Source organism: Megalops cyprinoides, chromosome 2 (assembly GCF_013368585.1).
Source record: "Megalops cyprinoides isolate fMegCyp1 chromosome 2, fMegCyp1.pri, whole genome shotgun sequence".
Taxonomy (NCBI): Eukaryota; Metazoa; Chordata; class Actinopteri; order Elopiformes; family Megalopidae; genus Megalops; species Megalops cyprinoides.
Window position 1 is genome coordinate 69,337,651 of NC_050584.1, and position 23,952 is coordinate 69,361,602.

Consider the following 23,952-nt stretch of genomic DNA (forward strand, 5'->3'; position numbering starts at 1 on the left):
TACAGACATAGTAGCAGTAGAACAGGAGACACAATACACTACATGTAAAATATATATACATGGTGCTACATAAAACTGGGAACCTATCAACACTGAGCGCGTTCACAGTGGAACATGAAGCTCACTTCAGCTTCAGCTTCAGGCTACATTTAATTAGCGTAGCTACAGCTTAGCTAGCTAACGCTGGCTTCCTGATAATATCAAGTACCTGTTACGGTCGATAAAATAATATCTCTGATTTATTATGTGGATGGATCTGGAAGTTAATGTCGCAGTTGTACCGACGTCTTACACGCAGGTGATACCGCAGCCAGCCGGAGCGGTAGCACTGTTAGCAGGACTCTCAGGACATGAAGCCGACGAGAAAAGTATCAGTAAAACTGCAATCAGTAACGTATAATTTACAAAGAACCAGCACTGAATAAGCCTCAAACGTGAAATACGTGTATAAAATAAATGTGTACCCAAACCAATCACCTCCTCACCCGTCACTCCGCCCGACTCTGCCCGCCGCATCGCCTCCTCACCCGTCACTCCACCCGACTCCGCCCGCCGCTGGAGACGCGAGCGGGACAAAGGCAAACCTGCTCATTTCTTTAATGTGGCCTCTGATCAGTAATGTTTCTTATTTCTGCACATTACACAAACAGTTCAGTTATTCTTTAGAAGATGAACTGTCATAACAGTTTTAGCCTCATGGGCTGTAACACAGCTGTACCTGTGCTGCATTGTTACTAAAATACATGTATTAATCACTTGTTAATTCTGTCAATTTTTTGCTTGTTTTGAAAACAATCCCCTGTGCATGTGTATGATCAGTACAGTACAGTACCCTAACCTTCTGGAGGAAGATGCTTAAGTGCTATGTGTGATGGTAAAAACTACCAGGTTTGGCGTTTGTATTTGACAGCTGTAGGAGTTTGTGTTTAACATCCAAACCAAAATAGCTGTGGTATGCAGAGCTGCAGAACACAAGACACCACACTGTTAAATTAGAAAACCCTTTAATAATCAAATTTATGTATTTACACATATCTACATACCATAGTAACAATTCTTATAAATAAATATTTACATACGGCTCCAAATTTCTTTATCCACCCCGATGTTGGTGTGGTTGTTCAGCTGAATCGTCAGGTTTGTCCTCATCACTGTGTGAAACTGCTGTCCTCTGAGTCAGACTCAGACACGTCGGTACAGTCTGTGCATTCATGCCCCTCCCCCTCGAGTCTGTGCATTCATGCCCCTCCCCCTCGAGTCTGTGCATTCATGCCCCTCCCCCTCGAGTCTGTGCATTCATGCCCCTCCCCCTCGAGTCTGTGCATTCATGCCCCTCCCCCTCGAGTCTGTGCATTCATGCCCCTCCCCCTCGTAGAGGCCAGTAAACACATTAAAGACAGAGCAGCTGAGGAAGCAGACTCTCTCTGACGGGACACGGACACCCTGTGAAGACACAACATGCTGTGACATCTGACGCTGACCCGGGTCAATGCCAGGCCATTACCCATCACGCCCCGCTCTCCCCGTCCGGTGCGCGGCCCCCGATCACACGGCCGAGCTCCCATCGTGCCCCAGGATGTGGCTGATGTTGTGGGCGGGGCGGTTGGGCTGCTTCCCGGACTCGGAGGACGAGGTGTTGGTGAGGGACAGCAGGGGGGACATGGGCATGGCGGCGCCGTCAGGCGGCATCGCCGTGGCGATCTCGGGGAACAGCGACGTGAGGTTGAAGTTGGACAGGTGGGGCGTGATGCCGGAGGAGTTGGCGATGGGCATGGGGGGCATGTCTGTGAGCAGAGGGAAGCTGGCCTGGGCGAAGCCCACAGGCCGCGGGGGCGACAGGATGCTGCCGAAGCGGTTGTTGAGGGGCGCGGCGCTGCTCTTCTCGGCTCCGGGGCTGGTGAACATCTGGTTGGAGAAGTACTGCAGCGGGATGTCGCTGGGCAGGCTGGGGTGCGCCGCGGGCGAGTACGACGGGTAGAAGGAGGGCAAGGTGTTCTGCGGCTCCACGGGCAGGATGGCGGGCGTGCGGGTGGAGCCGGCCTGTGTCACGGGCGGGATGAAGGACGGGCTGGCGTTGATGGGCGGCGGGTTCATCCCGCCCTCGGGGATGAAGGGGAAGCCGAAATTCTGCGCCAGGTGCTGCTCGGACACCAGGTTCTCGCCCCCCACCTGCGCCCCGTCAGCCATGAAGCGCACGATGCTACCGCGTCGGCCCTCGCCCCCCCCCTGCTGCCGCCCCAGCAGCACCCCGCCCCCCCCCGGCAGCGACAGGTGGCCCTCAGGCTCGAAGGGGTGGGTGGACCGCAGCCCCCCCGAGCGGGGACGCTCCCCGGCCCGCAGTTTGGCGGCCTGCGCATCCTGGGCGGGGTGGCGGGAGCGCTGTCCGGCAGGGGCGGGGCGCGGGGGGGCGGGGGCAGGGGGGCGGCCCGGCTCAGGGGCGCTCTGCGGGATGCCCGGCCGCAGGGGTGCACTCTGCATGTTGCTGCTCACCGGCGGAGCGAGATGCGCCTTGTTCCCCTCCCCCAGCCGCATGGGGGGGGCCTTCTGCGGCGGCGGGACACTGGGGCTGCCGGCTTTGGCCTGCAGCTCGTACTCCAGGCTGACAGGGGGGCAGCACTGTGCCCTCTGGTGGCCGCTCTGCTCCGGGAGCTGCGGCGCCAGCAGGCTGTGCATGAAGCTCTGGTGGCAGCTGTCCTGCTCCTGTTGCAGCCCCGCCCCCATGGCCACACCCTGTGAGGTGGGGAACACCCCCCGCGGCGGCCGCTCCGCCCCTGGCCCCGCCCCCGGGCCCATCCTGAAGCCCTGCGTCTGCAGGGCCCTGTGGGAGGGGGGTGCAGGTTTGGGGGTCATGTCGCCGCGGGACACCTGCGCCTCAAATCCCAGCTGGTGCTGCCCGGCACCAAGGGGCTTGAAGGGGGGGCAGTCTGCACCCCCCCGCGGGACCGGGTGGCCCTGTGGGGCGTGGCCGATGCTCCCCTTGCCCCGGGAGGGGTCCAGGTAGCCCCGCAAGTCAGGCTCCTGCAGAGACAGCCCCAGGCGCTGGTCTCCGCCGGTTGGGCTCTTCCCGATCAGCGCCTCGGCCGAGTAGCTGGAGACGCGCTGCCGTTCCTGCCGGGACGAGGCTCCGCCCCCCTGCGGCGTCAGCTGCTGCTCCAGCGACCGCGAGCTCATGAGCCGCTGCAGGGCGCCGTGGTTCTGACCCGCCTGCCGGTCCTGCTGCTGCTGCTGGGGGGGCCCCAGGTGGCTGCCATGGTGACCCCGCCCACCCACCGGCTGACCATCACACACCTTCTCCTGGGGGCGGGTCCCGAAGTGCTGCGGCTGCTGCTGCTGCATCTGCTGCATGTGCTGGTGCCGTGAGTGAGAGCCCTGCTGCTGCTGCTGATGCTGATGTTGCTGCTGTTGTTGATGTTGCTGCTGTTGTTGATGTTGCTGTTGCTGCTGCTGCTGCTGCTGCTGATGTTGCTGTTGTTGTTGTTGTTGTTGAAGCTGTTGATGTTGTTGCTGCTGCTGCTGCTGTTGTTGCTGTTGCTGTTGATGTTGTTGTTGCTGCTGCTGCTGCTGCTGCTGCTGTTGTTGCTGTTGTTGCTGTTGCTGTTGATGTTGTTGTTGCTGCTGCTGTTGACTGCTGCTTTTGTCCACATGATGCTGCTTCTGTGGCAGCCCCATAGGGCCCCCTGGCTGGCCCCCTCGCACCAAGCCTCGTTTCTTTTGGCTGTGCTGATCCTGCTGCAGCGCCCTCTGGTGGATGCTGTGGAACTGCGCTGGGTCAGGCTGGGTCAGGTGGTGCTGCAGCTGATACAGGTGGTGTCTCTGACCCTGCAGCTGCTGCTGCTCCTGCTGCTGCTGCTGCTGCTGCTGCTGTTGCTGCTTCAGGTAGGGGTTGGCCATGCTGAGATGGTGGCCGGGCTGGTGGGGGCCGTGCTGGGGGTGACTCTGCTCCTGTGGGGGTGCCTGAGGGCCGCAGTGGCCCTCCGAGGGCCTCAGGACCGAGCTCATGAAGCTGTTTCCGGGAAACAGACCAGGCAGCCCTTCAGGGGGGTGGCCTCGCCCTGCCGAAAGGGAGGAGCCGCCCATCATCTGGGTGTGATCGGGTGGCGTGGCCTTCATGTCCACGCGGCCCATGCCAGGGGCGGGGCAGGTTTTGGGACGCTTGCCGGCGGGGAGCAGGGCATCCTCTGGGGCGGGCCGCTTGGGCATGTCCTTCGGGTGATGCTCTGCCCCCTGGGGCCTCATGAGGGCGCTCTTCAGCGGACCATACTCGGGACAGGACGGGAGCAGAGGGGCAGGGGACTGTGCCACTGGGATGGCGGTTGCTATGGGCGACGGGGCAGAGCCCTGCATGGGGAGGCTCGGGGAGCAGGTGTAGGGCTGTCCGGAGCTGAGCGGCCTGATCAGGTTATTCACGCTGAGACTGCCCACAGTGGAGGACTGCGCCTGCGACTGTGTGGGGGGGGACAGAGCGTACGACAGACTCAGCGCGTTTCTGGATCCGAGGGGGCCAGCAGGGGCACCCTCTGCAGGCTGCTCTCTGAGAGGCAACTGCGGGAGCAGTTTGGGGCCGCCCGGGACGTCCGTGTGCTTCAGAGGCTGCTGCCCGCCGACTCTCTCCTTGCGCTGGGAGTTCTGCGGGGGTTTGGAGACGTCCCAGCTGCTGGGGGCCGGGGTCGGGGTGGGGGTGGGGGCGGGGGCGGGGGTGTCCGAGCCGCACCCGCTCCCCCGCGCCCCCGAGCCGTCCTGCTCGAAGATGGCACGGGCAGCCAGCGCCAGGATCTCGGCCTGCTCGGAGGTGAAGCTGAAGGTGCCGAGGGCAGCGGCCGCGGTGCTGACTCCCTGGCCCAGGGGCAGCATGGAGGCGATGGAGAAGCGGCTGCCCCCCGAGCTGCTGGACACCAGCGCCTGCCCCAGGGCATCATGGTCCAGCACGCACACCGGCTGCGGGGGGGAGGCGTCCTTCCCGTCCGCTGTGCCGCCGGCCCCGGGCTTGCCGGGTTTGGCCTCCGCAGGGGTGGGGGCAGGCGGGGCCGAGGACAGGCCCGAAAGGCCGGGGTCCTGCGGGCGGGGTGGAGGACCCCGGCACCCAGACAGCTGGGGGAGGGGCGTCTCTGCAGCAGGGGATGCTGGGATGCGGGTGGGGGGCAGGGAGGATGGGGGCGATACAGGCCGATGGGTGGCTGACAGAGAGTTGGCTGGCTGTGGAGAGGGTCTTACCCTACTCACTGTGGAACTGACACTACTCACTGTGGGTATGCTTACTGGAGAACTGACACTAGTGGATGTTGGCCCACTCGCTGTGTAACTGACACTAGTGGATGTTGGCCCACTCGCTGTGGAACTGACACTAGTGAATGTTGGTCCACTCGCTGTGGAACTGACACTAGTGGCTGTAGGCCCACTCGCTGTGGAACTGACACTAGTGGCTGTAGGCCCACTCGCTGTGGAACTGACACTAGTGGATGTTGGCCCACTCGCTGTGGAACTGACACTTGTGGATGTTGGTCCACTCGCTGTGGAACTGACACTAGTGGATGTTGGCCCACTCGCTGTGGAACTGACACTAGTGGCTGTAGGCCCACTCGCTGTGGAACTGACACTAGTGGCTGTAGGCCCACTCGCTGTGGAACTGACACTAGTGGCTGTAGGCCCACTCGCTGTGGAACTGACACTAGTGGATGTTGGTCCACTCGCTGTGGAACTGACACTAGTGGATGTTGGCCCACTCGCTGTGGAACTGACACTAGTGGATGTTGGCCCACTCGCTGTGGAACTGACACTATTGGATGTTGGTCCACTCGCTGTGGAACTGACACTAGTGGATGTTGGTCCACTCGCTGTGGAACTGACACTAGTGGATGTTGGTCCACTTGCTGTGGAACTGACACTAGTGGATGTTGATCCAGTCACACTGGAACTAGCATTGCTTACTTTGGGTCCACTGTCTGTGGAACTGACACTAGTGGATGTCGATCCAGTCACACTGGAACTAGCACTGCTTACTTTGGGTCCGCTGTCTGTGGAGCTGACACTAGTGGGTGTGGGTCTGCTCTGCATGGAGCTCAGAGCAGCGGGAGAGTGTTCTAGGGGCGTGGCTGCTTCCTGTTGCAGGCATGCGGCTGCTTCCTGTACTGGGGGCGGGGCTGATTCCTGGCTGTGTGTCTCAGCAGCAGGGATGCATTTCCCAGCAGGCTTAGCGGCTATCGCGATGGCCCCACTCCTCTGGGCAGTGGCCCTCCTGGCGGCGCTGCGTTTGGGCCGGGGTGCTGGCGGCCCACTCGGCTTCCGCAGCAGAACCTTCACAGCTCCGCCCCCCTGGGCGGGGCCGGGGGCGGGGCGGACGGGCCTGCCCAGAGACTCTGTGGGGACGGGCAGGGGGGGCGGGGCGGCCGCAGGGGGCGGGATCTGCGAGATGCTCTGGTTGAGGCTGGCGAGGGCACCAAGCGAGTGCAGCGTGACGTTGATGTTGGGGTCCTCGCTGGTGGTGGGCTGCACAATCTGCAGCGACTGAGCCGACGCCCCGTTCTGCGGCTTCAGCGCCTGCAGGGCAAACACCTGCCCGTTCACCGTCACCGTCTGCGTGGTCTGCGTGGTCTGCGCAGACGCTGCCGCCTGGCCGCCCGAGGTGGCCGGGGTCGTCTGCGCAGACGTCAGCGGCCGAGGCAGGATGTGCACCAGCTGCTTCCCTCCTACCGTCTGCACCATGCTGCTGCCCGCTGCACAGCCGGAAACAGCGATCGGATTGGCTGCTGAGACTGCAGCTGGCCCAATGCCACCCTGGGAGTTCGGCAGAGTAGGGCTCTGATTAGCTGTCTGGATGATGACAATGTGCTGGCAGGGGTTCTGATTGGGCAGACCGTTCCTGACCATGGCTGCAGGAGGGCAGGGATTGGCCGGCTGCAGGATGAAGACGTTGGGGTTGGTGGAGTTTTGGGGGGCAGGGGCCCCGGGAGGCCCCCTCACCTGCAACACCTGCAGGGCCTGCAGCAGAGGCAGGAGGGCGGAGTGGGGCGGGGCCGAGGGCGGGGCAGCGGGGGGGACCGGGGGCGGGGCCGGGGGTGCTGCCTGTGGCTGTATTTGGATTTGGGCGCAGGGAGTGAGGACGGGCTGAGCGGAGGGCTTGGGGGCGGGAGAGCACACAGTCGCCCCCTGCAGGCCGGGGGCAGAGGCGCCGGGGGGGGCAGAGGCGCCGGGGGGGTCGGGGGCGGGCAGCGGGGCACAGGCGGGCTGCACACAGTGCCCTCCCAGCTGCAGGGTGGTCCAGGTGGTCTGAGTGGCACCCCCCGTGCTGTGGAGGCCGAGGGGCGCACCAGGGCACAGGGAGTGGCTCAGCGCAGGCTGTGGGGGGACCTGTGGGGGGAGCGGCGGGGCCGCCTGCGTGAGGGGGGGCGGGGCGAGGGGCGGGGCACTGCTGTCTGGGGGCAGAGGGCACAGGCCCTGCAGGGTGATGTAGGACAGGGCGGGGGCCGTTTTCGGGCCGGCCTGCGCTTTGGCCGGGTCCTGCAGCGGCGGCCCCTCGGCCGGTTTTGGGGCCGGCTCGTCCCGCGCGGAGCACAGCACATTGCCGTTGGAGTACACGATGAGGCCGTCGGGTAGCAGGCGTGCCGGTGTCACCTTGGCCACCCTGGCCTGGCCCAGTTTGCCCTTCCAGTGCACCGTGGGGTCGTCCAGGAAGCTGATGCCGTTGGCCTTCAGCAGCTCCATGTAGTGAGAGCTCTCCTTCCGCAGCTCCTCCACCTGCCTGCGCAAACGCCGGATCTCCTCCGCTGCAACACACACACACACACACACAGAATTACACACAGAGGGTTAGGGGTGGTATGTGGGTTAAGGGTTAGGGGTTCGGGGTTAAGGTTAGAGGTTAAGGGTTAGGGTTGTGGGTTAGGGGTTAAGATTAGGGGTGGTATGTGGATTAGGGGTTAGAGGGTTTAGGTTGGGGTTAGGGGTGGTATGTGGGCCAGGGGTTAGGGGTTAGGAGTCAAGGTTAAAGTCAAGGGTTAGGGGTCAAGGTTAAAGTAAAGAAAAGAACTAAAGCTGGCTAAGTGTAACTACAAGGACAAAGTTGAGAACATGCTCAGTACTGGTAATTCACGCCCTGTATGGGAGGGTGTGAAATCTATGATAGGGATGCAGTCCAAGAAATGTCCGATTTCCCTTAATGGCAAACCTGATCTTGACCTTTCTAATGAACTGAACACTTATTATAATCGTTTTAACGTCTATGATTTTAGTGAGGAGTGCTCAGTTTTCAAAAGTGCTGCTCCAGGGCAGAACAGTATACAAGTTGATAAGGGGTCGCATTCTTAAAAATTGTGCCGAACAGTTAGCAGACACGTTCTGTTTTATCTTTCAGTTGTCACTCCACCTCCATCTACGTTAGGGTTCCTTGTCTTTGGAAGGATTCCATCATTGTACCTGTGCCAAAAAATAATGCTCCAAAGTCACCCAAAGACCAAAGAAATTTGGACCCATTCCAATTTGCGTATAGGTAAGGCAGGGGTGTGGGCGATGCAACGGGCACCCTATTAAATATGATTTCGGCACACTTAGAGGATGCAAACACGTTTGTGCCACTAATCTGCATCGATTTCCCCTCAGCTTTTAATTGCATCCAGCCTCATATTTCAGCAGGAAGGTTAGCGCGCATCCACAACATTCTGGTCTGATATGTTGGTTGATGGATTTTCTGACTGGAAGGTCGCAACGTGTGAAGGTTAATGGTGTTTTATCAGACGTTCTTCTCTCCTCCACCGGATCGCCCCAGGGGTGCGTCGTCTCACCTCTTTTATTTGTGCTGTACACAAACGAGTGCCAAAGCCAATATGTGAGGCGCCATATCATTAAGTTTGCCGATGATTCAGTGATCGTGTCTCTCCTCAGCAGTAACGACCCTGATCATGGCCCTGTAGTGGCAGATTTCACAGATTGGTGCAAGTCATCCTTCTTAGACATTAATGTGTCTAAAACTGAGAAGATGACAATAGATTTTAGGAAAAATCCTACGGTCACCTGTCCGATAGTAATCAATGACCACGCTGTTGAGTTTGTGCAGCATTATAAATATATACTGTACTGTATAAACTGACCTTTGAGCTTCAGGTGGATGCTGTGTGTAGAAACGCCCATCAGCGTATGTATTTTTATCGCAAGCTTCAAAGTTTTAATGTTGACAATACTTTTATGAAAATGTTTTATTCTTGTTTTATTGAATCTGTTTTTACATTCTCCTTTGTCAGCTGGTACAGGTCACTTAATCTAAAAAATAGGAACGGACTGCAGGGTATCGTCAAAGTGTGCAGTAAACTTGCAGGTCTGACCCTGAGTGAGTTAACTGATCTGTACAAGGTCAGGACTCTGAAGAAGGCCCAGTCAATTCTGGCTGACCCTAGCCACCCCTTGTTCAAGGAGTTCTGCTTGCTTCCATCTGGCCGTAGATACAAACTGCCAATATGCAGGACAAACAGATTTATGAATTCCTTTGTCCTAGCCGCCATCGGCCTTATAAATAAATTAATGTGATTTTTCATGTTGTAGTCACCGTCCTTACCCAGTGGGACTTTTTATGGGATTTTTAATGGGTTCTTCTTTTTTATTACTGTTTATTGTTTATTTATTTATTGTTGTTTGTCTGATGTTGTCTGATACTGCTGGCGGCACAACAAATTGCCCCTCGGGGATAATAAAGAACCTTGAATCTTTAAGGTTAGGGGTGGTATGTGGGTTAGGGGTTAGGGGTGGTATGTGGGTTAGGGGATAGGGGTGGTATGTGGGTTAGGGGATAGGGGTGGTATGTGGGTTAGGGGTTCGGGGTGGTATGTGGGTTAGGGGTTAGGGGTGGTATGTGGTACCTTGTGCTCGGTCTCCCCCATCCAGCAGTAGCGTGTCATTCTGCTGCTTGAGTTGGACGATGTAGCGAAAGGCCTGGTCCAGAATCATGTTCTTACTCTACCAGAGCGAAACGAAGCGTTACGCACTGAACACGCACAGTAAAAGTGTAACACACACAGCAGCGGAATCTCTCTCTCTGCAGCGGGATCACAGCTACCTGCTTCAGCGCCTGTGAGCACGGCAGCAGCTCTCCAATCCGGTTAATTCCTGCGTTAATCTTCTTCTTGCGATCCCGCTCAACTGCAGGCGAGAGAGAGCACATGAAATACACTCACACACGTACGCACACACACTCACACAGCAGAGTCTCTCTCTCTCACACACACACACACGCACACTGTAATGTGTAATACATGTAGTTAAGAGATGCATTTTCTTTCCTGTCCTCAGCAACTCTTCCAGTATAGTGTGTGCGTGCGACTCGCTCTGAATGAGTGTGTATGCTCTTACCTGCATTGTGAGTCTCCTTGTTCTTCTTCCTGCCAAAACAGAACACAACCAATCAGAGAGCTCACACTGGCCCAGGCGGCTGGTCCTGCCAACGACCAATCAGCAGAGGCCAGACAGCCTCTTCACCACAGTGAATACACATTATTCATACCTGAGCCTCTCGCGGCAACTGTCCCGCAGAGCTCCACTGAGAGGCAGAGTTACCGACCGCTTACAGCCGCTGAGGGGAACTTCACTCTCTGCCTTGCACTGATCTGACCTTCAGCTGGCAGTCTCACAGTGCCGGCCGAAGGAGCACAGATACCTCCCCACACACTGGAAACAGCCAATCATCTTCCTCCTAAAAAGGTGACGTTCTATAGGCTGGAGCTGAGAGCTGACCCTGCAGGTGGTCAGACCACCGTTGCTTTCACACAGAGAGCTGCGCACAATCATCACAGTCACCGGGAACCCTGGGACAGCAATGCCGAGCGCAGAGTAACGGATCAGAGCTCTGTGTCAGCCGAGCGCAGAGTAACGGATCAGAGCTCTGTGTCAGCCGAGCGCAGAGTAACGGATCAGAGCTCTGTGTCAGCCGAGCGCAGAATAACGGATCAGAGCTCTGTGTCGGGAGTATCAGCGAAGTGCACAGACGTGTAAGACTCACCTCTGAGGCTTGTGGACAGGGGTCTGCTTCTCCGTTATCTCTGGCATTCTGCTACATACATTCACCTGCAAAAGTGTATTACACACGCACACACACACACACGCACACACACACACACACACACACACACACACACACACACACACACACACACACATATTGGTTAGTGCAGCTAGAATCAGACACACACAGGAAGTCAATGCTGCTAGACCTACACACAAATACATACACAGTACAGACAGTATACAGTATACAATACAGCATGTACAGACAGTAGAGAACAGTGCAACAAGAGCCACACGCACACACACACACGCGCACACACACACACACACACACACACACGCACGCACGCGCACACACACGCGCACACACACACAAACACACACACGCGCATACACACACAAACACACACACACAAACACACACACACAAATACACACACGCACACACACACAAACACACACACACACACGCACACACACACGCACACACACAAACACACAAACACACACGCACACACACACGCACGCACGCACGCACGCACACACAGAGCGAGCTGGCGGACGTACCTGTGGCTCCAGGTGTGGCGCAGACAGAGCCTCCTGAAGCACACACCCTGTCAGCACACCCAGCAGCCTGCCCTCAGGGACCACGCCCATCCAACCTGCCGTCCAATCACAGCCATGAGAACAGCGCACCGTAAAATCACAAACAAAACTACAACACAGACACACACACAACACCACCACAGACACACACACCACCATCACAGAAACACACAACACCACCACAGACACACACAACACCACCACAGACACACACACCACCATCACAGAAACACACAACACCACCACAGACAAACACAACATCACAGACACACACACCACCATCACAGAAACACACAACACCACCACAGACAAACACAACATCATCACAGACAAACACAACACCATCACAGACAAACACAACACCACCACAGACAAACACAACACCACCACAGAAACACACAACACCACCACAGACAAACACACAACACCACCACAGACAAACACACAACACCACCACAGACAAACACACAACACCACCACAGACAAACACACAACACCACCACAGACAAACACAACACCACCACAGACACACACAACACCACCACAGACACACACACCACCACCACAGAAACACACAACACCACCACAGACACACAACACCACAACATCACAGCCATGAGAGCAGCGCACCGTACAGAAAATCACTGAAACAAAACCACAACACAGAAACACACAACGCAACACCACCACAGAAACACACTGTAACCACTACCACAACTCCACAAAACCACAGGAACACAGCATGACAAAATCACAGAAATATACAGCAACAAAAATCACTGATACAACACAACTAAACACATCACATTAACAACAAACAAGGGAAGTCACAGTTTAAACAGCAGATCTCAGAAACACAGGATAACAGAACAACAAAAATACAAAATAACACAACAAAACAACAAAATCACAGATATTACACAGGTCAGAACAGGGTAATCATAGAGCAATGACAGAATAAGGACATTATCAAAGATCAGTGCAACACTGACTGTGACGATGATGGACAGCAATCAGTAGTTACTGCGATGGTGACTGAAAGGGGTTCTGCACCTGGATTCGCTGAACATTCTCTGAGTTCTAAACTCATTACTGCACTCCAGCCAACTTCATGCTAAATAATCAGTTTTTACCTTTATGCTTCTTATCTTTATGTTTTCTAATGTTTATGTACATCAAGACTCAGGCGGTCAGCAGACAGACGAACCCACAGCCAGGAAGTGCTAAATTTTGCAGTCACATAAACACCTGTTGGCCTGTTTTTTTTTTTCAACCACGAGCTGACTGAATCAAAACAAAGGCTGATTACTTGGTTGCATTTATGATTAAATTAGTATCCTGACAAGAGTTATGGTTTAAAATATTTGATGACACAGCACCCACAGTCACAGAAATGTCAGCATTACTGTCCACAAGCACTGCTTTGCTGCTTTAACCTCAGCTGCCCACAAACTGACACTTCCACCTGTCTGAGAGAGACCAAATTGACATTTCCACCTGTCTGAGAGAGACAGAGAGACCAAACTGACACTTCCACCAGTCTGAGAGAGACCAAACTGACACTTCCACCAGTCTGAGAGAGACAGAGAGACCAAACTGACACTTCCACCTGTCTGAGAGAGACAGAGAGACCAAACTGACACTTCCACCTGTCTGAGAGAGACCAAACTGACACTTCCACCTGTCTGAGAGAGACAGAGAGACCAAACTGACACAAGGTCGTGGTTCCCCACGTTTGATAGCCAGACCACATTTGTGAGCGTCTGCCTAGCACAGAATTTTGCTTCAAAGTAACAGCAATTTGATGATTGCTTTTGCAAAGTGATAGCCAGAATGTGACAACTGAGAGGGCTACTGTCACAGCTGGAAACACTATAATACACAGGCAAACGTTACATTACATTATATTACATTTTTCTGTGTGCCCCAGCAAGGAATTGAACCAGCAACCCTTTGGTTACGAGCCCCACTCCTCACCAATATGCTACTACGTTAGGTCTCTCGCTCGCTGTGCTGGATGACAGTCTCATTGCTGTCGCAACACTGATGAACAGCTCTAATCTTCGCTGTAACACCGTCAGGCCGAGCTGAAGTGAAAAGGTTTCTTTCGAGGACAATCCAGCTATCTTCAGTACATCTGCTACCGAGAGAAGACACTGTCTCACAGCAATCTAGCGCTAGATCACTCTTATCCAGCTGCCGTGCATCAGTTGGGCTCAACTTTAATTGGGTATTTACGTTGCGATTGCTGTTTAGCTACCTAAATCGCTTTATATAAGGTATCAAGCACCATCTCGCAAGCCTGAAGCCGTGTATCTGTTGGTGTTAGGGCTGTATCGCTAGCTCTTTGGAGTAGCTAGGATAGAAACCTAGCTAAGACAACGTTAAAACATACCCATCATGGCTATCGTAACTAACATGTAAGCAAGGCGTACTATTTTTGGTTTTAATATTTGCTTTGGCACTTTCTGATCGTGTGGAAAGAAAGGTATGGATCAGCTAGCTGATGTTAGCTAGTTTGATAGTTAAAAACATAGCGAGCCAAGCAAGTCCAGACAAGCAAGTAAACAATAACTGTTTTCCTTTCTTTTCAAGCAAAAATGTCCTTCTCATGTTTTAACTGATCAGTCTGCTAGCCATACAGTATGTTACAGACTAAAACACTGCAGCCTGCTGGCTAGCTAACCTGCTATCTACCGTTCCAGTATAACAGGAAAACACATGCACACACAGCTAGCTAACACAAACTAACTTCTGAGGCTAATGCTACCGATCCGCATGCCCTCCGGCTGCGGAGCACGGTACAGACTTTTACATGCATATTACGACCAATCAAATATAGAGGCAAAAACACGTTCATGTTAATATCTGACAATGACAAGACCATTTAGATCTGCACTCATAACTGACTAGCTAGGCTAGCTGCCGTTCCTTGCAGATCAGGCTAACTAGCTTGCTAGCACACAGAACAATGCATCTGATGCAGCGTCAGGGACATGATGAAAGGTCGCTAGGTCTGTTTGCATTCATAATGAAAATAATGCATCTATTTACTGTACTGACCTGTAGCGTCACCATTTTTGTGGTCACGTCCCTGTCAAAACTTTGCTTTTCCTTGGCAAGCAATTCCTGTCTCAACCTAACTAACTGTGGCAGCGAGGGATCGGGGCGGGACAGGCGGAAAACACGCCGAATACCGGGGAGGAACAAACGAAAATCCAACCAAATCACACAAGGGACCGGATTACGAAGCGGCAGCGAAGACTGTCTATGGGTGCGAGTGAGATGCGCGTTTCCTTCTGCGCCTTTTATGGTAAAAGTGACCCACAGCCACAGGAACTCCCTTTTTAAACAATTCAAACGCAAACCGGAACTGATGACATAAACTAGGACCCAACAGATCCGTTTTCTCTGCAGTAGTGAATGATCTTGAATCATTTTGATTGGCATATTTACTCGACCAATGAACAAACGTGATATAATGCCGAGCCAGGCAATGACAGGCCATGATTTCACAGGCGGAGTTCGGTTGAGATTTATAGGAAGTGTTTTTAAGGAAACGACCGTGTTATTTTTAAAGATATCCGCACAACCTAAATTCTCACCTCTGATAAATGATGCGTTGAGTCTGAGATGTGTATGAATGTAAATAGAGATTAATGACAGATTATTCACAGGCTGGGTCACCTGGCACAGCAGAGACAGGGTATTACACTACATGCGCTGCTTCACTGCTCTAAATGCACTGCAACACAGGAATCAGGACAATCTGGACAATATCCACCAACCCCACGCTCCCACATCTGCTCCATCAGTCTGTTCCCATAGCAACTAGGAACAGAGGGGTTTCAGCTGTCCTGCACACGTGGGTCAGGGGACTGTGGTGTCCGAACTGGACCGACTCTCTCCTGCTGCGCAACCAGAGACAGTCCAGAGCGGAGTGCAACCCAGTTAACACTGAGGACCAATCAGCGGAGTCTCCGCCCCTGGCCAGCTGCAGCAGTGGCTTCTGGGAGTGGAGATGCGGGGGCTCTTGTGTCTGTGCTTCCAGCCGTGACAGTGTAAGCTGCAGTGTGGTCTTCAGCTCGGTGTCGAGCTCCATGCGGTCGCAGGCAGTGATACCGCGCTCTCAGCACAATGACCAGCATGACAATGCAACACGCACCTCAGCTCAAAAAGACACTCAGTCTAATGCAAATAGTATTTTATTTAGAGGTTAAAAAGATTCATAATATAGAGCTCCAGAAAAGATAACATTTTTCAAAGGCAGATTTTTTTACACAAGTGGGCAACGCGGGCTCTCCTGCTTACCGATCAGTGCACCGGGGGGGGGGCAGCTTACACACACACACACACACTCTCACCCTCTCTCACACACACACACTCTCACTCTCACCCTCACACATACACACTCTCACTCTCACCCTCTCACACACACACACACACAGACACACTACTCAAAGCTACCACTCCTTTCCAGATCCATAACCAAGCCACTGGCCGGTTCAGTAAACCGTTCCTCTGGGCAGTAAGCACTGGCAGTCAGCCAGTTGCAATCCATGGCTAGGGTGTGGCTCTGGAGGTCCTGCCCACCTGGGCACACCTGTGCAGCCAAAGCTTGAAACATTCTACAGAAAGGCTCCGATCCATCTTCGCACCCTATATCACCTTCTGAATAATGCACATAACTCAACTGCCCATCTACATAAAATATCTATTATCTGAGTGAGTGTGAGTGTGAGTGTGAGTGTGAGTGTGAGTGTGAGTGTGAGTGTGTGTGTGTGTGTGTGTGTGTGTGTGTGTGTGTGTGTGTGTGAGAGAGAGACATGTCCATGGCACAAATTTTGTACCAAAAGCCATGGTTTTAGCAAAGCAACGCATCACTTCCTGCTGGATTAAGGACTCGTCCCCCTCCCCTATGGCCTTCCCAGCAAACCTCAGAGAACCCACAACAACACCCCCCCCCCCTCAGAAAATCATTCTGAAGCTGACTGTGGAGTCAGCTGACCCCACATCATTACTGCAGCCCATCTGAAACCGTTAAATATCCCCCAGCACTGCAGGGGGTGCTGTCCTCCTTCAGCTCTCTGCATTAGCAGCCCATTAGCATCTGTTCCCCCAGGAGGTCTGACACTGCTCCGCTCCTGATGCCTTCCTGCATTCTGCGCCTCCGGCATCTCAAAGCGTTGCCATAGTTACCAGCTAGAAGAGCCTTCCCTCACCTCGGCCAGCAGCAGCAGTGTGTGCTCCTCACCTCCGTTTAACCAATTTCAACAACTCCGAAAGCGAAAGCAGACCCGCGAGAGACTTTCCCTGCGACACGCGGCTTCCCGTGACGCCATCGCATTCTCAAGCTTTTGTTTTAAATCTCAAAATCTCCACATGAAAAAAACAGGAAAAAAGGAAGATGAATCAAAACTTAATGAGGATTCAGTTTTTGGGGGAAATGCTGCAATGTTTTCTCTTAATTGTCCTTTGTTGGGAGTGGTGAGCGTGTGGACCTGGGCTGGGCCATCGCAGGGGCCGTTCCAGGGGGGGCGTGACCGGGCTCTCCCGGGAGGCCGCGGTGCGGGCGTACGTCCTAGTTGGCCTTCTGCAGTTCGCCAGCAGGGGGCACACGGCACAGGCCCCGAAGGGTCTTCTGCAGAACGTGGGCATCAGCTGGCTCTATCCTCTTGTAGTAGTTCTTTTTCGTCTCGATGATCTCAAAGCCAAACTTCTGGTAGAAGTCGATGGCCGACTCGTTACTGATCTGCACGTGACTGTGGAAGGAGACAAAAAACTCAACCTCAGCTTTATACTTCAGCACAGAGACTGTTCATCTCCTGCACTTTACACACTCAAACGCAGCACAGACTGTTCATCTCCTGCACTTTACACACTCAAACACAGCACAGACTGTTCATCCCCTGCACTTTACACACTCAAACCCAGCAGAGACTGTTCATCTCCTGCACTTTACACACTCAAACGCAGCACAGACTGTTCATCCCCTGCACTTTACACACTCAAACCCAGCAGAGACTGTTCATCTCCTGCACTTTACACACTCAAACGCAGCACAGACTGTTCATCCCCTGCACTTTACACACTCAAACCCAGCAGAGACTGTTCATCCCCTGCACTTTACACACTCAAACCCAGCAGAGACTGTTCATCTCCTGCACTTTACACACTCAAACGCAGCACAGACTGTTCATCTCCTGCACTTTACACACTCAAACGCAGCACAGACTGTTCATCCCCTGCACTTTACACACTCAAACCCAGCAGAGACTGTTCATCTCCTGCACTTTACACACTCAAACCCAGCAGAGACTGTTCATCCCCTGCACTTTACACACTCAAACCCAGCAGAGACTGTTCATCCCCTGCACTTTACACACTCAAACCCAGCAGAGACTGTTCATCTCCTGCACTTTACACACTCAAACCCAGCAGAGACTGTTCATCTCCTGCACTTTACACACTCAAACGCAGCAGAGACTGTTCATCCCCTGCACTTTACACACTCAAACACAGCACAGACTGTTCATCTCCTGCACTTTACACACTCAAACGCAGCACAGACTGTTCATCTCCTGCACTTTACACACTCAAACCCAGCAGAGACTGTTCATCCCCTGCACTTTACACACTCAAACCCAGCAGAGACTGTTCATCTCCTGCACTTTACACACTCAAACCCAGCAGAGACTGTTCATCTCCTGCACTTTACACACTCAAACGCAGCAGAGACTGTTCATCCCCTGCACTTTACACACTCAAACACAGCACAGACTGTTCATCTCCTGCACTTTACACACTCAAACCCAGCAGAGACTGTTCATCCCCTGCACTTTACACACTCAAACGCAGCAGAGACTGTTCATCCCCTGCACTTTACACACTCAAACGCAGCACAGACTGTTCATCTCCTGCACTTTACACACTCAAACGCAGCACAGACTGTTCATCCCCTGCACTTTACACACTCAAACCCAGCAGAGACTGTTCATCCCCTGCACTTTACACACTCAAACCCAGCAGAGACTGTTCATCTCCTGCACTTTACACACTCAAACGCAGCACAGACTGTTCATCTCCTGCACTTTACACACTCAAACGCAGCACAGACTGTTCATCCCCTGCACTTTACACACTCAAACCCAGCAGAGACTGTTCATCCCCTGCACTTTACACACTCAAACCCAGCAGAGACTGTTCATCTCCTGCACTTTACACACTCAAACCCAGCAGAGACTGTTCATCCCCTGCACTTTACACACTCAAACCCAGCAGAGACTGTTCATCCCCTGCACTTTACACACTCAAACGCAGCACAGACTGTTCATCCCCTGCACTTTACACACTCAAACGCAGGTGCAACCAGAGAGCAATATGATGTCCAGGCAAAACCTGAAATTAATGAGCTTTTTGAGGGACTCCTCCCATAGAGCAGTGTTTCCCAAGCCTACTCCTGGAGGCTCACTGTCCTGCATATCTTCTATCTATCCTTGCTCTACCTACCTGACTGAACTCATCAGTGGCACCTTTGATTAGCTGAGTACACCTGATTTAATCAAGCAGCAAGGATAGACAGAAGATACACAGGACAGTGGGCCGCCAGGAGAGGTTTGAGAAATGCTGCCACAGAGGACAGAGTCCTCCAGGACTGTGGGCACACACAGAGCACAGTACTTCTCAGCTCTCATCTGTTTTGTGGTGGGAAACAGCAGCAGGCCTTACAGATAGATGTTGTCGAAGGTTCCATCCTTTTCACAGATGTTTAGCACATGATTCAGCATCTTAGTTCCTAAGGAAAGACAGAAAATTCAGCTCCAGCAAAACTCACACCCCTTAAATATCACCCGTAAATTCAGGAAATAAACTCTCAAATTGAAAATTGCCCATGTTTTTTCAGTGAATGAATTGAATCTCATCTCATTTCCTGAATTGACTACAGGTGGGCAGCGCTTTACCTACGACCATCCCATGGCTGGCAGTCTTAGCTAGACCCAGCCCATAATGGGCGGAGTCTTAACTACGTCCAGTCTACGGTGGGCAGGGTCTTACCTACGCCCAGCCTGCGGTGGGCGGGGTCTTACCTACGCCCAGCCTGCGGCGGGCGGGCTCTTACCTACGCCCAGCCTGCGGTAGGGTGCCAGGCAGCCCAGCGTCATGATGTACAGCCTCTTCTGGTTCTGGGTGTGGTCCACACGGCAGCACACTGCCCCCACTGCAATGTCATTGAAGTACGCTGTGACAGAGGGGTCAGAGGTCAGACACAGACACACAGACGCAGTGTGTCACTCTGACATCACGGCCACACAGACGCAGCGTGTCGCTCTGACATCACAGACACACAGACGCAGTGTGTCACTCTGACATCACGGTCACACAGACGCAGCGTGTCACTCTGACATCACGGTCACACAGACGCAGCGTGTCACTCTGACATCACGGTCACACAGACGCAGTGTGTCACTCTGACATCACGGTCACACAGACGCAGCGTGTCACTCTGACATCACGGTCACACAGACGCAGCGTGTCACTCTGACATCACGGTCACACAGACGCAGCGTGTCACTCTGACATCACGGTCACACAGACGCAGCGTGTCACTCTGACATCACGGCCACACAGACGCAGCGTGTCACTCTGACATCACGGCCACACAGACGCAGTGTGTCACTCTGACATCACGGTCACACAGACGCAGCGTGTCACTCTGACATCACGGTCACACAGACGCAGCGTGTCACTCTGACATCACGGTCACACAGACGCAGCGTGTCACTCTGACATCACGGCCACACAGACGCAGCGTGTCACTCTGACATCACAGACACACAGACGCAGCGTGTCACTCTGACATCACGGTCACACAGACGCAGCGTGTCACTCTGACATCACGGTCACACAGACGCAGCGTGTCACTCTGACATCACGGCCACACAGACGCAGTGTGTCACTCTGACATGACCTCACCTAGCTTGGCCAGCTCGCCCACCTCCAGCACGTCCTTGTAGAACTTGTGGTTGTAGCTGACGGGGAAGATCACCTGGTTCAGCCGCTTCAGCTGCTTGATGTTGTGAGGCGTCACGTCCCCCAGCTCAATCCGGCTACTGCAGTAAAACAAGACCATCAACCAATCACAGAGCAGCGGCACAGAGCCAATCACAGAGCAGGAATCAGCACTCAGGCACCAATGAGACAGCAGGAGAGAGGGATGCTGTGTATAAAAATACCCACACACACACACACACACACAGGTATCGGTATATAGCCAGGGAGCAGCACCTGAGCAGGTGAATCTCTGCTGAGGTGAAGTCACAGCTCAGGCATGGATACCTGGGAGGAGCAGGTATGTGCTGGCTGTAGCCATCAGGACTCCTTAAGCCCACCTACACTGATACCCTGCAGAGAGGGCCAGCACAGTGACACCCTCTTCCCTGAGAAGACATCAGTTCTGTGACCCAGAGGTGTCTGCCTGCTGGCCTTTCTGACCCTGCTGGGCCAAGCGGGATGGGTGCTCATAGGGTACGGGTACATCCTAAACCTCACACACAACAGAGATCCCTGCAAGTGTTCACTGACATAACGGGGGAAACCTGGCAAGATTTACCCCAGACTTTTAGTTTTCAGTTTTAGTGAGCTTTTAACTTAAGAATTTAGGTTTATGGTAGTGCATCAATGCTGTTATTTTAGGGAAACATACTATTAAACCAATGAGCTAGGTAGTGGCTGTAGCAGCCCGTTTGACCCCAGCCTCGCCCCTCCTCTTCCTCGCTCGCCGTTAGACTCAGCCCGCTGCAGCGCTGCCAACAACAGACACACTGCGTGCACTTTTTGGAAATTCACGTTATGTTCGTTGGTATCAGCAGTTTGTCTTTCAGAGGTGCTGAAGTTAGCTACCTGCCCAAATTACACCTGTCCAGCCACCTGTCTAGCCCCCTAACAATCGCTAGGCGCTGTCCTTAATCTTGACACGACTGAGATCTATGCAACTGGCTAAAGTTTTCTGGACAACTGACCATCTATTTAGCTGGTCTGGTTAGCCGGTTAGATTCACGAACATGTGCGTTCATCGATAGCTGCCTCATCATAATACCCACCAGCTGCTTCCCTCGCAGGTGAAAAACACACTCAGGGACCCTTGTTAGCTTGGTAGTTACCTCGACTAACTGAAAACGGAGGAAGTTACAGTGGTCTTAACAGTGCCAGTACAAACTACCGGTATGATTACATGAAAGCCAGCTAACGACGGATGCAAGACTTGCACTCTGAGACAGAAGTATCATCAAAGTATGACTCCATACAGCTCGCTTTGGGGCAGCAGTGTAGCATAGTGGTAAGGAGTAGGGCTCGAAACCGTAAGGCTGTTGGTTCGATTCCCTGTTGGGGCAGCGATGCTATATCCTTGGGCAAGGTACTTAACTCAGAAGTGTCTTACTAAATATCCAGCTGTGTAAGTGGATCAATTTGCAACCGATGTAAGTGGCTCTGGATTAGAGTGTCTGCTAAACGCCAATGTAATGCTTTGAAATTCCCTGCACGACACGTGTGTGCCTGCTTAGCGAGCTGGTTTGCGTCCGGTTCCGAGCGGTGCTGTAAGTTTCGGTCCGCTTGCCACCCTGCCTGGCTGCGGGCGGCGGACACCCCACGTCCCGCAACGGCGGCAGGACCGCAGCATCGCGCAGCGAGAGAAGGGAGCAAAGAAAAAACGCAACAGCGCTGCTCACCCTTTCATTTTCGACAGAAGTTGCTCTTCGGCTCGGATGCGACGGTGGCTGTGATAGGGGGAATCGGGGCTGCGATCGGGGGTTCAGCTCGCCTGCCTCCAGCTCTGTCCTCCACATGGACCCGCACCCGCTCCGCGGCTCGCAGCGCAGCGTCAACTCTGACCCCGCACGCAACACGCACGCCGCCTGTGCGTCCTTTTTATTTTTCTCGAAAAACGGTGCACTTATCCTACGTAAATATCGCTTAAACGTTGTTTCGCTGCTTTTGTCTGTGATCAGAAATTTCTACACTTTTTTTTCGTTTTTTTTCTTTGCACAAGGACGTGAACTTTGACACGTGCAGGTACTCTTCCGTTCACGTGACTTTTTAACAAAAAGCGGCTATATATTCACGAAATTTATTAGCGCATATTCCTATTGAAGCAGAGGAGGGCTACATCTTTTTAAACGGATACTCACGTCACGTTTCGTGTAATCAGGGGAGATGTGTGCCTAATATTGCATAATTCCAGTCGTTAAAATGAACCCTGATGCTCCTGGAATAACGCGAACCTCGCAGCTGTAATTACTGTAAAACGCAGTGACCTGCGGGACCGTGCTGCAGCTGCGGGCACAGGCTTAAAGACGGGGGGCTGTGAGCACTGATCTCAGGCCGAGAGACCGGATGTCTTGATTAGGCCTATGTTAACCCGTGTTTGTTTAGAGCAGTGTTTCCCAGCCCTCTCCTGGAGGACCCACTGCCCTGCGTGTTTTAGATCTCTCCCTGCTCCAACACAGCTGATTCAAATGATCAACTCGTTATGAACTCCTGAAGCTGCAACCTGATCATTTGAATCAGCTGTGTTGGAGCAGGGAGAGATCTAAAACATGCAGGGCAGGGGGTCCTCCAGGAGAGGTTTGAGAAACACTGGTTTAGAGAACAGCCAGTGCCAACAACAGTGATGCTGGCCCACACGTTGAGAAGCTGCGCAGTACTGTGTTAAGGGAGATGGATCGTATCTCAGAGGTTGCGGGTTGAAGTTGCTTGGCGCAGCATAAATATTAAACTGTAAATGGATGTAACCCCACAAATGGTTGTCAGTGTGTCGCCATATAAATTAATAATGTAAATAACCATTTCAGTTCACAGTGCCTGGACTGATAGTAGAGTGTAGTACATTGGAGCCTTGGGTCTTCTCTGTGATAAAACTCACTGCGAGATCACTTCCGAAGACAAGAGCCGACACTGTGATTCCAGTACTGTTATACTGTGAAATGTCAGATTCCCCTCGACCCTTCACCGCACGTTAGCCTTGCTCTTTTCGTGTAATGCTATGCACTTTTCTCTTATAATAATTATTAATTATACATTTTATTTATGAAAAGCTGTACGAGCAGTTTCAACACAATGAGAATTTTAAAACTGTTTTATTTAGAGAAATAAAATGACATTCACGTGATTGGATCAACGGTCTGATACTGTGTCTCATTTAACTTGAATGGATTCACTTCAGTCCCACTGCGCTGTTATATTGCTGTAATCAGCGCTCCGACCAGCCTGGCTGTTATCAGGGAATCGGTCCGAATACAGCGGAACAGTTGATTTCATCACTCGCTTCGTCACGGCTGATCGCCGATTGATGTGACAGCATCTCCG

General features: G+C 53.3%; 2 protein-coding genes across 2 annotated transcripts; both read right to left on the minus strand.

Moving 5' to 3' along the window:
• Positions 1-1,084: 1,084 nt before the first annotated feature.
• Positions 1,085-14,721, minus strand: LOC118772367 (basic helix-loop-helix domain-containing protein USF3). The gene is made up of 7 exons (XM_036520628.1): positions 14,653-14,721; positions 11,551-11,645; positions 10,979-11,043; positions 10,333-10,361; positions 10,040-10,122; positions 9,843-9,939; positions 1,085-7,760 (listed from the first exon to the last, which is right to left on the minus strand). Exons 2-7 carry the CDS (start codon positions 11,638-11,640, stop codon positions 1,546-1,548), a joined length of 6,579 nt encoding a protein of 2,192 aa, XP_036376521.1. The 5' UTR covers positions 11,641-11,645; positions 14,653-14,721; the 3' UTR covers positions 1,085-1,545.
• A 1,653-nt stretch (positions 14,722-16,374) lies between these two features.
• naa50 (N-alpha-acetyltransferase 50, NatE catalytic subunit) lies at positions 16,375-22,451 on the minus strand. The gene is made up of 5 exons (XM_036522034.1): positions 22,317-22,451; positions 20,563-20,699; positions 19,709-19,828; positions 19,318-19,384; positions 16,375-17,351 (listed from the first exon to the last, which is right to left on the minus strand). Exons 1-5 carry the CDS (start codon positions 22,322-22,324, stop codon positions 17,171-17,173), a joined length of 513 nt encoding a protein of 170 aa, XP_036377927.1. The 5' UTR covers positions 22,325-22,451; the 3' UTR covers positions 16,375-17,170.
• Positions 22,452-23,952: the final 1,501 nt, after the last annotated feature.